At 38.4% G+C, this 14,581-nt stretch overlaps 1 protein-coding gene across 2 annotated transcripts in view; it reads left to right on the top strand.

Annotated features, from left to right (window-relative positions):
- The window catches only part of LOC311089316 (rho guanine nucleotide exchange factor 26-like), a 99,271-nt gene that overhangs the window by 14,803 nt on the left and 69,887 nt on the right, over positions 1–14,581 (top strand). For both annotated transcript variants that reach the window (XR_014607671.1, XM_084123916.1), the window contains exon 4: positions 1,921–2,066. Coding sequence is in view for 1 of the 2 variants with exons in the window: in XM_084123916.1 (XP_083980042.1) it covers positions 1,921–2,066 (146 nt within the window). In the remaining variant the exon portion in view is untranslated. The remainder of the gene's footprint in view (positions 1–1,920; positions 2,067–14,581) is intronic.

A 14,581-nucleotide genomic window follows, 5' to 3' on the forward strand; every position in this document is an offset into this window, starting at 1 on the left:
GTAAGTTGGTCAAGTGCAGATGATGAACACCTGTGTCTGATTGCAGTAATTGGCGTGGAGAGACCGGATATAAGCCGGCGGGAATGAGAGAGAGAGAGAGAGAGAGTTGGACTGGGACCTTGTCTGCTGCTGCTTTCACGGAGAAATCGTCGAAAGATAATCTGAATTGTTGTTTTATATGTGCTGTGCTTGTAGCACGGTGAACGCGCTCTGTGTGCACCCTTTTTGTTTTGAGCTTTTTCTTTAAATAAACGAGAGTCCCAGTCTCGCCGACCCCTGTCTTCTTCCTTCCCTTCATTTACAACGTTGAACCTCATCACATATATGTTTTCTATAAAGTCCTTTTGTAAAGCACTTTGGTCAGTACCAGTTGTTTTTAAACATGCTATTCCGCTCAACAGCGCTCAAATTGTCACATTTTTAAAATTTCAGTATCGACTTGGTACCGAAGTCTGTACTTTGACAACACTATTATGCCCCTTTTTACAAGATGTAATATAAATCTATGGTGTCCCCAGAATGTGTCTGTGAAATTTCAGCTCAAAATACCCCCCAAATCATTTATTATAGCTTGTCAAATTTGCCCCTTTTTGGGTGTGAGCAAAAATGTGCCTTTTTGTGTGTCGCTTTAAATGCAAATGAGCTGCTGCTCCTTGCCCCCTTTCAGAAGAGGGCCAATCCTTTACAATAGCTTCGGATACTCCGGAAATAACAAAACACGTGAATAATCTCACTCATCCAAAATCTCAGAAATAACCAGTAGTGAGGTTGCAGCCTCACGGAGAGACTCAGGAAGAGGTTGCAACTTTAAGACTGCACCTGAACATTTCTGAATGGTTAGTGGATACATTTATGTAGTTGTTGTGGAGTTACATTGATCAATCTCATCGACTTGCATGTACTGTAATGTTTAACTTTTACATGTTGACAGTTCTCTGAGGTCTTTATAAGATAGCTGTGACATTTTTTTTTTGTCAACTAGTGTTCTGTGATCGTCTGTGCAGCCAACAACAGAACAGTTTGCATGCTTTGCTTGAACTTTTGCCATTGTGTTAGAACTGGGTGCACTGTTGTCACTTGCAAAAACCAAATGGCGGCGCCGTGGTTGGAAACGTGCAGATTAAGGGGCGGTAATATTATAATAAGATCCCCTTCCTACATCAGAAGGGGAGCAAAATCTGATCGGCTTATTTTTTTACATGCTTGCAGAGAAAGGCTTACCAAAACAAAGTTACTGGGTTGTCACTTTTCACATTTTCTGGGTTGGTAGATGCACTGGGGACCCGATTATATAGCAATTAAACACTGAAAAAGTCAGATTTTCATGATCTCCTTTAAGATCAAACGCACAGATCTATTATACTGTTTACTTTCACTTAAGACATAACTGGCTGTGTTTACATGAATTGAGTGTTTATTATTTTAACATCAGGCACGTCCTGCTTTTTATATTCTCATTCATGCATTTCATCACTTTGAAGTGTCAATAGTGTATAATATTTAAAAATATTTAAATACCTCAATATACATGACATAGCAAAATCACTAATGATAGACATTTTATACTGTGGTTTATACCAGCTCTTGCACAGACCTTTTTTTTTTTGCACAGCCCTATTATGGCTTGTCAATATCAGCTAATCAGGCAGTTTTAGTGTTGGATATCCTAATAGACTCAAATGAAGCAGATAATCATTTCTATAATCCAATTAATTGAAATGCATACATGTGAATTTTTTTATTTTATTCTTAAAAATCTTAAAAACAGAAGATAGATTCATGTCTGTGTAAACTGGTCACAGGTATGTTAAATATTATGTTAAATATGTGAAATGTGTAGTTCAGACTGTGCCATCAGGTGATCATTTCTAGTAATGTTTTCACTGTCTTACAAAGTTACTATGTGTTTTGTTGTTTCAGAGGAAGAAGTTCTGTACCAGAATTACCAAGAGAAAGCACTGCACAATGATTCTGATGAGGACACTGAGCCCAAACAACCTCAGCCAGATGAAGGCATTGTGGTCCAATACAGACCCATCCGGACATCCTGGAGTCAGCTTAGTGTGGTGAGGAACTATGGAGGCACATATGCACACCTTTCAAAATCTTTGAGTTTTGATGGACATTTACAGTTTTACACAAATGGATATTTGTTTATGAACTTTAACACACTCTGTTGTGGCAGCGTTTGGGAATTCTGGAATCTTAAGGAATGTCATCCGGCTCTGTTTTGCTGGGTGTTCTAGCCTCAGTTTTTAATTCAAGAGAGCAAGGGATTGAAAGCTGGTGTTTTTTATCCAAATGTAGGAGGGAAACAGAAGGAGAGTGGGCTGGGATAAGCTTGTCCATTGGAAAATGGTATGGCAAGTCTCCAGTTCCTTAGCAAATACCAGATAATTCTTCCCCATGGAAAAATTTAAAAAATGTAGAGGGATAGAACAGTGTGACGACCAGATATGGAATTACATAATCAGGTTTGGAAGGCTTTAACACTATTTTACACTTAGTGTTCTGTTCCCCAGTGTTTTTGTTTACTAATATCTGGGAATGTTTAAGCAGGAATGCTCTAATGCTAAGGTTGAGAGAGAAGCAAACTGTATCATTGTTATGAACCAACAACCACCAGCAGAAAGAACGAGCTAGAGAATGCTAGAATGCTAGAAAGAGAGAAATAAAAATGGAGAGTGTAGGAGGCAAAGCAGAAAAAATCTAATATCTAACTATCTATCTAATATCTACATCAAAGGATGTAGAGTGACACGTAAAAAAGAAAGGACAATGTGTACAAAAGGAAGAAGATAAATTGTATCAGTTTGAAATGGTTGGAGTATATGGGCTTATGAGGGATCTCTGGTTGTGTGGTGTACTGTTGGTTTTGGCAGGAGGGCATACAGCTTTAAAGCAGAGCAGTGTAGGTATATCCACCTGTGAAAACACCATCACATGCAGAAACACATATAAGTCCAGATAAGAAATTAGATATATTAATACTATTATCAGTAGAACTATAAACACATGAACTATCATGAGATTTTAGTGCCATTTAGTTGTGTTTAAATTTGAAGAAACTAATTATTTAGGCACACACTATTTAAATAATAAAAATTCTATCATCATTTACTCATTTACTGAAAGGCCCTAAGGTCGTACATAGCCGCAATAGTGCTATCCACGACATGATGGGTGGCTAGTATTTGGGAAACCACAACCTAATTGATAGGTTCCTAAGAGGTGCACATAAGCTAAACCCTCCTAATCCTCGCGTCATCCCCTCTTGGGATCTTTCTCTGGTCCTACAGGCCCTGCAGAGAGATCCGTTTAAGCCTTTGCAATCAGTTGCATTTAGCACCCTCTCAAAGAGGACTGCCCTCCTGATTGCGCTCACCTCCGTCAAGAGGGTGGGGGACCTACAAGCCTTCTCCGTTAGTGACTCGTGCCTGTAATTCGTGCCGGCCTACTCGCGTTGTCTTGAGACCCAGCCTGGATATGTGCCCAAAGTTCCCACTACTCCCTTCAGGGACAAAGTGGTGAACTTGCAAGCAATCCTTCCTGATGAGGGAGACCCAGCCCTGTCTTTGTGTCCAGTGCATGCTTTGCACATATATTTGGACTGGACGCGGAGCTTCCACGTAGGCTGGCATACCTTAGCAGACATATATAGAGCTATGGGCTGGGCTACACCCAACACTTTTGCGAGATTTCATAATCTCCGCATGGAAACAGTTTCGTCTCAAGTCTTAAGAAAAACAGGTAAAACTCGGACAAACTGATTGGGTGTAGCGTTTGCATTAGCGCTTTCCCCTCCCTGAGGTGATAATGTGGGCTTTTTAGGTCCAGTTAGAGTTTCCCTTGAATGGTGAACTCCGTATGTAGTGGTTCCCTGACAGTGACTCCATATGATGTATTCTTCCACTGTTCAGTTTCCCTCTCTGTGAACCCAGTGTCTTCCCCTGAATGGAGCTAGCCCCATCACTAGTCGCTGTAAAGCTGGTAGTCTCCCCTCGTTAGGTGGAGCCCACCTCAAGGACTCTTCCCTATTTAGTACTCCCCACTGATGAGTCCATAGGATGTATTTTCCACATTTGGGTAGGTGTGGTCTTCGTAGTTTTTCTTTCTCAGTGAGGAATATGCTTCCCAACGTTAACAACCATGTCGTAAATAAATATATATATATTTGAAAAATCAGAAGAGGCCCCCAGTCATAGAGGTGAAGAGGTCCCCTTAATAGGGAGACCTGAGGTCATTACCCTGGGGGTTGCAAATTAGTGTAGCACCGCCATGCCTTGTGACACAGTTGAAGTTGTGCCATTTGTCACATTTTCAAAAACCTTGGGAGAACTCAGGCTCAGTCGGGGGCCATTTCTCCTCTGGCCAATGAGCGAACAATGTATGATTATGATCCAGGCAGCATTACAGGTCAGAAGTCAGATTGGATCAGAACATTCAGAATGTTTTATTTCCTCTTTCCATATTGTGAATAATAAATGTGAATCATTTTAATTTGCTTGTTACACAATGGAGCCTAACTTATTGTAATAATTATTTGACTAGCCTACTTTTACACTCAAAATTATTCCTTGGCATCCTCACGTATTAAATTTCAAGTATTACGTATTACATTTTTTAAAAATTGTTTGTGTGCTCGAGGTACGCTATTATGTCGTGTGCAGAGTGATGTCAACATTTAAACTAGCTGGTGAGAGAAAATGGCACTATCAAAGAGTCTAAAGAGGAAAGTTGACAGGGAAAATAGGGCATACAAAGAAGAATGGAAAGACAACTATGCGTTCATCCTACCTAGTTTTGTGAATGCAAAGCCAGTGTGTCTTATCTGCAACGAAGCGATCCACAGACTCTTTTGAATGTCTTTCAGAACTTTTCAAATTAAAAGCTCCGAATTCATCTCAAAATAAAACATTGCTGCAAAAACGTTATCATACTTTTATTTTGAAGGCAAAATCACTAAAGAAGAAGTGATTGTGAGTAACTGTTGCTGTCATGACAGATCTATTTCAGAACCAGCCGCTATCAAAATAATCGGGTGCGGGCCTGATATTATTGCTGGCAGGCAAATTGCCATTGCTATGCTGATGGCACTCTCTCTTTTACTATTTCTCTCACATGCATGCAAATAAAGAATGCAAGAGAGTCTGACATACTGCGTAAAATTTATACACTAGATGAAAATGGTATTTTTGTTTTTTCCTGTCAAAATGATGACAATGTTTTGGAATTATTCACTATTTTAGCCATAAACACAAATTCACAACTAGTGCGCAAGACACAATCCCATTTGCTAGCACTCACGTTTTGATTTCAGCTAATCAGTTTATGCCAAGTGATTAATATTCATGTCCCCCACTCCTATTTTCTTTTGAAAATGTCAAGATGTTGTTGCATTTAATATTTTGATATACCAATATCAATACCAATATCTGTAGAGAGAATTTTAGTCATTGGAGAATGTACTGCTGCCTTAAAATCTGCAGAATAAGGGCCTAGTGTCTGTAGTATGTCGAGTGTTTTAGAGTTACGATGGTTTGGTATTATAAATGTGTTATAAGTACTTGGTGGCTTGGCTGGATTCCTTTGTAACACGCAGATGTTTACAATAACTAGACCATTTGTTCATAAATGATGTAATCATGAGTCATGAGACTTCTCTGCCGCTGTCTGCCACCCATATTCCCTGGAAAAATAATGGTAAAACCCCAGTTTGGTGCTGCTTTTACTTTCGTTTTACTTGGTTTCTCAGAAATCTTTCAGATCTTTCCAGCAAGAGGGAGAGGTGTTTAGAGCAGGGTTCCCGCGGGGTCTTAAAAAGTCTAAAATTCTGAACTTCAAATTTAAGGCCTTAAAAAGTCTTAAAAACGGCCAGATTTTCATCCGCGGTCTTAAATTTCATTTAGTCAGGTCTTAAAAAGGGTTTACCCTCGTTTATTTCCAGAAACGCTGGCCGCAGAAAGTTATTACAAAGTAGCAAAAAAGTATCGAGTCGTAGCCTACAAAGCGGAGCTCTAGTGCTGGGTCTCCAACACGTCGCTCGCGGCCTTATTGGAGGTCGCAGCGCCAAGAGGCCGTTCACATATCGCGTCTTTTGCGCGCTCAAGTTCGTTCAAATGTAGGCGCGCGGTAAGCGTGCTCATAATAGAAGCGACGCGCTCGTTTTTTCCAGGCGCTGTCTGAAAGCTCAGTCAACAGGAATGATGGGGGTGCACCCAAATACTACGGGTGGTGTTCTCTTCTCCGTAAATAAATCTTGTAACAGAGCTACAGCAGGCGTTTTTCGGTGGTGGGAAATCCATTAGCCACTAAAACTTTTTTGTCATTGTGGAGACGCAGGGCATGGTTGCATAGCAACGACAGACGCCACGGGAAAATCGGACCTAATTTTACTATTAATAATAAAAGATAAGATAAAGTGCATTGTAAATGTCAGTCATTTATCTTTTTGGACTCATTCTTTTTATAAAAAAAATATTTAAAGTCTGAAATATGTGAGGTTTATCTTTTTATAAAACCTTTTTTGTCAAACCTTTATTTTAACTTGTAACGTTACATGTATATAACATGCAAGACACAAATATTCATTTTTAATGGAAATTTATTTGTTATTTGCTGGTTTTCGACATAAAACATGGTGAATTGATTTCATTGTGTAGTATTTGTACTTTTTGAACAGGATTCTGTGATAACCATGATCATTTTTGTCACTATAATCATGAAATTAAATGTTCATGCCATTTCATCTCTAGTCATGATCAACTATGATCAACTAAAATCAACTAATTATGTGTTTTTTACAGTATAATATGCAAAGTACAATTTTCTATAAAAAAAAATATTTGATTCTGTTCTTTTCTCTGACACGCGTTGTTGGGTGTGGAAGGTTACTAATGTGATTTATCTGTAAATTAAATTAATGCTTTTTCAATTACTGAATTCATTGAAATAAAATTAAAGGGTTAGTTCACCCAAAAATGAAAATTCTGTCAGTAATTACTCACCCTCATGTTGTTCCAACCGCGTAAGACCTTCGTTCATCTTCGGAACATAAATTAAGATATTTTTGATGAAATCTGAGTGCTGGATCACTTGTCCATAGGCTGCTAGGTGACCGAAACTTGCTGGCCCAGAAAAGTTATTAAAGAGATCGTTAATATAGTCCAAGTGACTACAGTGGCTTAATCTTAAGTATATCAAGCGACGAGAATACTTTTTGTGCGCACAAACAAACAAAAATAACGACGTTATTCCACTATTCATTTCCTTCTCTCTGGGCCTCGTAGTGTTTTTGCGCAGCGCGTCTGTGTTACACGTCATCACGCATCACACACATGACCAGCGTCGGCCAATAGTGAGCCTACGTGGTGACGTGTAACACAGACACGCAGCGCAAAAACACTACGTGAACCAACTAGAGGCCCAGAGAGAAGGAAATGAATAGTGGAATAAAGTCGTTATTTTTGTTTGTTTTTGCGCACAAAAAGTATTTTCGTCGCTTGATATACTTAAGATTGAGCCACTGTAGTCACTTGGACTATATTAACGATCTCTTTAATAACTTTTCTGGGCCAGCAAGTTCCGGTCACCTAGCAGCCTAAGGAGAAGTGATCAGCTCTCAGATTTCATCAAAAATATCTTAATTTGTGTTCCGAAGATGAACGAAGGTCTTACGCGGTTGGAACAACATGAGGGTGAGTAATTACTGACAGAATTTTCATTTTTGGGTGAACTAACCCTTTAATTCTTTGTTTTGAATATTTATTTGGTAATGCGTCGTGTAGGTCTTAAATTTCAATCTTTATGGTCTTAAAATGTCTTAAAAAGGTCTTAAATTTGACTTACTGAAACCTGCAAGAACCCTGTTAGAGACAGGAAGGTACACATTTTGAGGTCATGTTATGTCACATCATCATTTGTAGTGTCCCTGACAGCTTTTTTACAAGAATCTGGACTAGAGCTGTCTGGGTGGAGTTGTTATCAGACATTTTACCACTGCTACTTCTCTCTCTTACTGTCCCAGTTAACTATTTGTCTTTCATGTTTTCTCTCTAATCTCAAAATGACTTTCCTTTCTTGTAAAAAAAGAGAAACAAATATCTGGAATCTGTGGCACAAGTCAATATCAATGAGTCAAATAGAAGAAAAAGATGCCTTCTTTTTTTTTCTTGCAGTGGCCTTTGGTCACTTGAGCCAGTTTCAGGACCTGAGTCAGAGCTCCAGACTGCGGCTAAATGGTTGCATTTTGCTACCTTTTTTCCTGCCACTGTTGCTACTACCAATTTGCCTAACATTAAATTGAGATTTAATGAAGTAATGCATGTTCGTTGCATTTTACCGTGAAATGAGAGTTCTGTGTCTTTATTAAAATCAACACATTAATGATTTATCCCTCATCGACCCACGACCGACTTGCAGTTAATTGGAATGTTATTTTTTTATGACTTGGCCCGGCCGACATTTGAATTATCTTCAGTCTCCACGGATAAAACCATGATTGGCACATCACTACTGTCAAAATAGCGTTATTATGTCAAAATACTAATTTATTTAGTTTTAAGTGAAACCATTGTAATCCTGATAGTATTCCCATTTTTTACAAAGAGTAACTATAATCTGATTACTTTGTTTTTTTTGACATAACTGTAACGAATTACAGTTAGCAGATTTTTGCAGCCTGATTACGTAAAGCTGTATTTCGTTACCCTCAACTCTGAATCAAACAGAATCAATTCACTGTCAACACAAAGATTCACATTAGGGATGTTCATTTAGTTTTTTCCCCCTAACCAACAACCGAAGCTCGTTGACCGACCATTAACCAACAAGATTATGAAGTTAGAATTAAATTAGAATGGATACCCATTATCGGGTCCGATACTACGCTCATGTACTCATTAAAATGATCTGATGCCAAAAACCAATACAACGCAGCGTGTGTACAGTGTTTGTGTCCAGACAAAGAAGAGGGAGAGAGAGAGCACTTAAGTTGCATGCTCCTGGTTGCTGATCGCTCACTCAGCACTCATGCATCATTTGGATTATAACTAAATTGTATATGTACGTAAAAACATTAATTGTAAACATTAATTTATGTAGTAAATATAATGAGTGGTTCCTTACATTATTACAGGAAAGCGGCACTGTAATCACACATGACGTTTTCAAGAAGTTTTCTGTGCGCAAACATCCGAAGCGAGTGCCCAGAATGCTGCCTCTCAGACAGAACTGAGTAATCTTCTCGCGTTTGAAACAACAAATTCACACAGAATTGTCGAAATGCCTGTATCGGCAAGTATCCTTGTGAAACATAGTCAGTTATGTCTTGAGTGAATGTAAACAGTTGAGAAATAAAACGCATATGCAACAGTATGTTGAATACGTGCAGCTCTTAAAGTGAGAGCAGCCTAATAAACCTACTGCTGTCTTTGTCCTTAATGTTTATCTAACAACAAAAGACAAAAAGAAAATCACCCACTGCTCTTGACTGAATAACTTTTGTAGCTTTGATGAGGATTAATCTATATTTAATTTATACAGAAGAAGACGATGCAGTGTTATTTTACATTTGATTACTTTATTCAATTTCTGCACCTGAAAATTGTAATGTTTCACTGGCATCTAAAAATTTTAACCACTAAATATTCACTGTGCTATTAAATGAAAGATTAAATATGATAGAATAGAATAGAATTAACAGTGAAAGTAAACTATTAAGCTTCTGCAATACATTTTAACAGGCATAACTAGGCATGAAAATAACTGAAGGAAATATCTACTTTCTAAACGAAATAAGCCAACTAATTTGAATCATATTCTTGTGGTTTCTCTACACAATATTTTTAAAAATTAAAAAATGCAATGAATATACATTATACAGATATCTGTACTCAGTATCTCCAAGTACCACAAATTAGGCAAGGCAAGGCAAGGCAAGGCAAGTTTATTTATATAGCACTTTTCATACACAGTGGCAATTCAAAGTGCTTTACATAGAAGAAATTAAAATAATAAAAAGAAATAAGAATAATTAAAACAGTTTAGAAAAATAAAAAATAAAATACAGTACAGTACAAACAGTCGGACGAACATTGGCACAGTGCTCATTCATTAAATGCATAGCTAAACAGATGTGTTTTGAGTCTGGATTTGAATGTGACTACTGTAGGAGCACGTCTGATCTCTTCTGGAAGCTGGTTCCAGCTGCGGCTGGCATAATAGCTAAAAGCGGACTCGCCATGCTTAGAGTGAACCCTTGGTATTTCTAGCTGATATGATCCTAGTGATCTGAGTGATCTGTTGGGTTTATATTCAGTGAGCATATCTGCAATGTATTGAGGTCCTAGGCCATTAAATGATTTATATACCAGTAATAATACTTTAAAATCAATCCTAAATTTAACTGGGAGCCAGTGTAAAGACCTGAGGACTGGTGTGATATGTTCATATTTTCTGGTTCTGCTCAGAATCCTGGCGGCAGCGTTCTGTATGAGCTGCAACTGTCTTATGGTCTTTTTGGGAAGGCCAGTGAGGAGTCCATTACAATAATCCACCCTGCTGGTGATGAAAGCATGAACAAGTTTCTCTAAGTCTTGTCTGGAAACAAAGTATCTAATTCTTGCAATATTTTTTAGATGATAGTATGCTGATTTAGTTATTGCTTTGACATGACTACTGAAACTAAGGTCTGACTCTAGTGTCACACCAAGATTCCTGACTTGATGTTTAGTTGTTTGACCCCTAGAGTGAAGGTATGCGTTCACCTTGAGAACTTCATCTTTGTTTCCAAATGCAATGACTTCAGTTTTGTCTTTGTTTAACTGAAGAAAGTTTTGACACATCCAACTGTTGACTTCATCGATGCATTGGCACAGGGAGTCAATGGGGCTGTAATCGTTAGGCGATAGGGCTAAGTAGAGCTGTGTGTCGTCTGCATAGCTGTGGTAAGCAATTTGGTTCTTTCTCATTATTTGGCTCATTGGGAGCATATACAGGTTGAACAGGAGTGGCGCAAGAATTGAGCCTTGAGGGACTCCGCATGTCATGGATGTCCACTCAGACTTATGATCTCCTATACTCACATAATAACCTCTCCCATCTAAGTATGACCTGAACCATTTTAGGACTTTCCCAGAAAGCCCCACCCAGTTTTCCAGCCTGTCAAGAAGTATGTTATGATCGACAGTGTCAAATGCAGCACTGAGGTCGAGTAGTACCAGCACTGATAATTTGCCTGAATCAGTATTTAAGCGAATATCGTTTATTATCTTTATGAGCGCTGTCTCTGTGCTGTGGTGCGGTCGGAAACCAGATTGAAAATTGTCAAAGTATCCATTCGAGCATAAGAATTTGTTCAGCTGATTGAAGACAACTTTTTCAATGATCTTGCCTATGAAAGGAAGATTTGAGATCGGCCTATAGTTGCTTAATATGGTCTTATCCATATTGTTCTTTTTCTTCCAAAATTTTGCCATCAATTTCTTTGAAGTCAGACATAGTAACTACTTTCTCAGGTGGTTTGATGGTCTGTCTAACCCCAGGGCAACTCAAAGATGTGCTGATCGCCTTTCTGATATTATTGATTTTCTCAGAGAAGAAAGAGGCAAACTCACTGCACTTGTTGTCTGAGAGCATTTCACTGGGAATCTTAAAGTAAAATTAAAGTATCGGTATCTGACTTGTTCTGGAAAAAGTGGTGTCAGTACATCCCTAAAATCATATATATAAAGGAATAAATATGCTAAATATATTTCACTTAAATAATTAACAGATTAATAAAACGAAAGAAAAAACTGCAACACTTATATGGAGAGATGTATTTTTCCCATAAGTTTGGTTGAAGTTAGTTATTTGATGCACTAAAAACAGGGTGTAACGTCATAATTGACAGCTGTGCTTGCGATTGATTCTGCAGGGCTGGGAGTATTGGTGGGACCTTGATACCGCAGCTCCACCTCAGGATCACTACTGCGCAGACTCGGGCTCCCAATCACGTAATCTGCAACAACTGTTTCTGGGATATTTTGGCTTAATTTTTGAGTGGAGTGGAGATCTTTTTTTTACAGTCTATGTGTGCCACTGGTGCCACTGCTCTCTAATGTTAGTCTTGAGCCCTGTGACTCCCTAGCCTGATTTTCTCTGTAAGTGTAAATTTGATTCCAGTTATAGGTGTTTTCTTTGTAAGAGGACCCGAGAAGGTTTTGCTTGGATTTACTTTTCCTTAGCCTGTAAGCTAGTGTGCATTTATTACCTTGTTTTTCTGACCTGGTTAAGAATTATCAGAATGTTCTCAGGGAGTTGCCCTAGAGTTACCTGGACGATGGGACGGGGCAACATGTGTCGCTCTGCCTATACACAATTTTATTGGTTTATAGTACAGCAGCTTTACAGAAAATCATACTGTTATGTCTATAAAGCTTCAGTGCTTTAACATTGAGAAGTTTTAGGGCTGGGTGATATGACAATATATGTTGATGATATAAATGATCCACTGTTTGAGACATAGCTATATTGTATCTATTAATTTATCCATCAGATAAATCACTGCCATGTTTAGTGAGCAAGACTTCATAAAATTTCTGGCATCAGAGAGCAATGGAGAGATAGGCCCTATTTATATATTTTCTGCATGTCATGTGTGGGGCTCAAAAATTTCACATTAACACTTCATTCATTTGGCTTTTTCATATTTTCATAGAATCAGTAGATCAGCAAACTTGGGATTTTACACAAATTATAATGATTCACTCTATTTCACTAAGACATTGGACTAACCTGATAGTTGCTGATTTTACATTTTAAACCACAACCGTGTTGTCAAATAAGACAAACTTTACAGTATTGATTTAGTGTTTACTTTAGCTTTTGTAAGCTCTTGCTTTTTGTAAAGCTCTATGATTTTGTGATTGATTACTGTTTGTATTACCATAGTTTTCCAACAAATATGATTTAATGGTGGATAACATAGTAAAATAATGCGTTTTTTGAACAATCAAGCATGAAAACATATTCGAGTACACCCCAAAAACAAAATCAAGACTTCGTAAAAGGGCAAAATAGGACCCCTGTAAAGAATGTCAGTTTGGTTAGAGAAGAGGTACTTTGTTGTGAATAGAGCCATAGAGAGTATGAGGGTGCTTTTGCTCCACAAATTTTGAAGACATTAGTCCATGTGATGTAAGCAGGGCCATACGCAGGATTTTATAAATACCGAGGTCCTTGCTATAGTCATCTGTTCATTTAATGGTTCAATTGTTCACTCATGAAGACAGTCACTTGTCGCCACCTACTGGCTTAATGATGCAAGTTGCGCAAACACTCCCAATGCTGATGCTGGTTAAATATAATATATTCAAGGACCATATACAAATATTATGGCATTATAATTAATAGGAGCTTGTGTTGTTAAATAGACCGTATACTTTCCACTGTAGTTAGCAAAGAACATTTATATGTGTTAAATAGGAATACATTGTAATAATGTTAATCTCATGGGCACAGTATGCAATACCTGCTCTTCCTCTCTCACCTCCATCACATTCTCTCTCTCTTCTTCTCGCAGTCTCCTAATCTTTACCTGTATATCTTATCTTCCCAAAGCTGAGCTTTGATTGATAATTAATCAACAGTCTTTGCAAACTGATTGTTTCTGTTACTCGTTTAATACTTTAACCGTAAACAGTTGTTTGGTTTAGCTACTTGCATCTCGAAGGCCAGACTCACACTATATGACCGTTAACTGAAAGCGTGTCATGAAGCATCGTGCTGGAATTTGCACTCGGCTCGCACCTTCTGTGAACATAAAGCCCTAAAGCCTACTTTGATTTGATTTTTTTCACCTTGCCTGGGAAAACAAGCGAGCGTTGCGACGGCGTCGCTCTCTATTTGGGCGCACTTTTCGCGCATCTAGGCTACATTTAAAATAATGAACGTGAGAACGCAAACATGTGCACGGCCCTTAAAGCAGCTCAGATGAAGTCGGTTATTATGGTGATATGCAATATCATTGCAGCACCAAAGTAGAGTTAACATTAGGCAATTATTTCACAACCTTCATTTTATGCACTTCGAAAAATTACCGAGGTCTTGACTTTGGGGACCTCAATGGTGGGTACGGCCCTGGATGTAAGAGTTCAGTGTGAAGAAGTTTTTCAGATTTGTACTCACTGGCAAGTTGTTTCCAAGCTCGAAAGATTGTCTGTGGATGCTAAGGCCGAAATGACACATTGACAAGCATTCTATTGACGAGCAACAACAGCATTCTATAACCAAACTGACACATGCAAATGTTAAGCACTTCCAACCGCATTCTCTGCAACCTGCACTGTTTGAACTGAACTGCGCTTAGAAACTGTTAGTCTGCCATGCCATGTAATGTGAGAGCCACATTAAACTGTATACTAATCGTGTTAATAAGTCCAGTGTTAATCATGAGTGGTTGGTTTTACACACAGAGATGGAGAAATGAGTTGCACTGATTCAAAGATCCATGGAAGCTGCCATGGGTGTGAGCTACGAGGGTCAAACATACTCTCTGCTCTTGGTTACAAACAAAGCATTTGAATCCGTTACTCAGATA

Source organism: Abramis brama, assembly GCF_963993115.1.
Source record: "Abramis brama genome assembly, chromosome: 9".
In the NCBI taxonomy this organism is placed as follows: Eukaryota; Metazoa; Chordata; class Actinopteri; order Cypriniformes; family Leuciscidae; genus Abramis; species Abramis brama.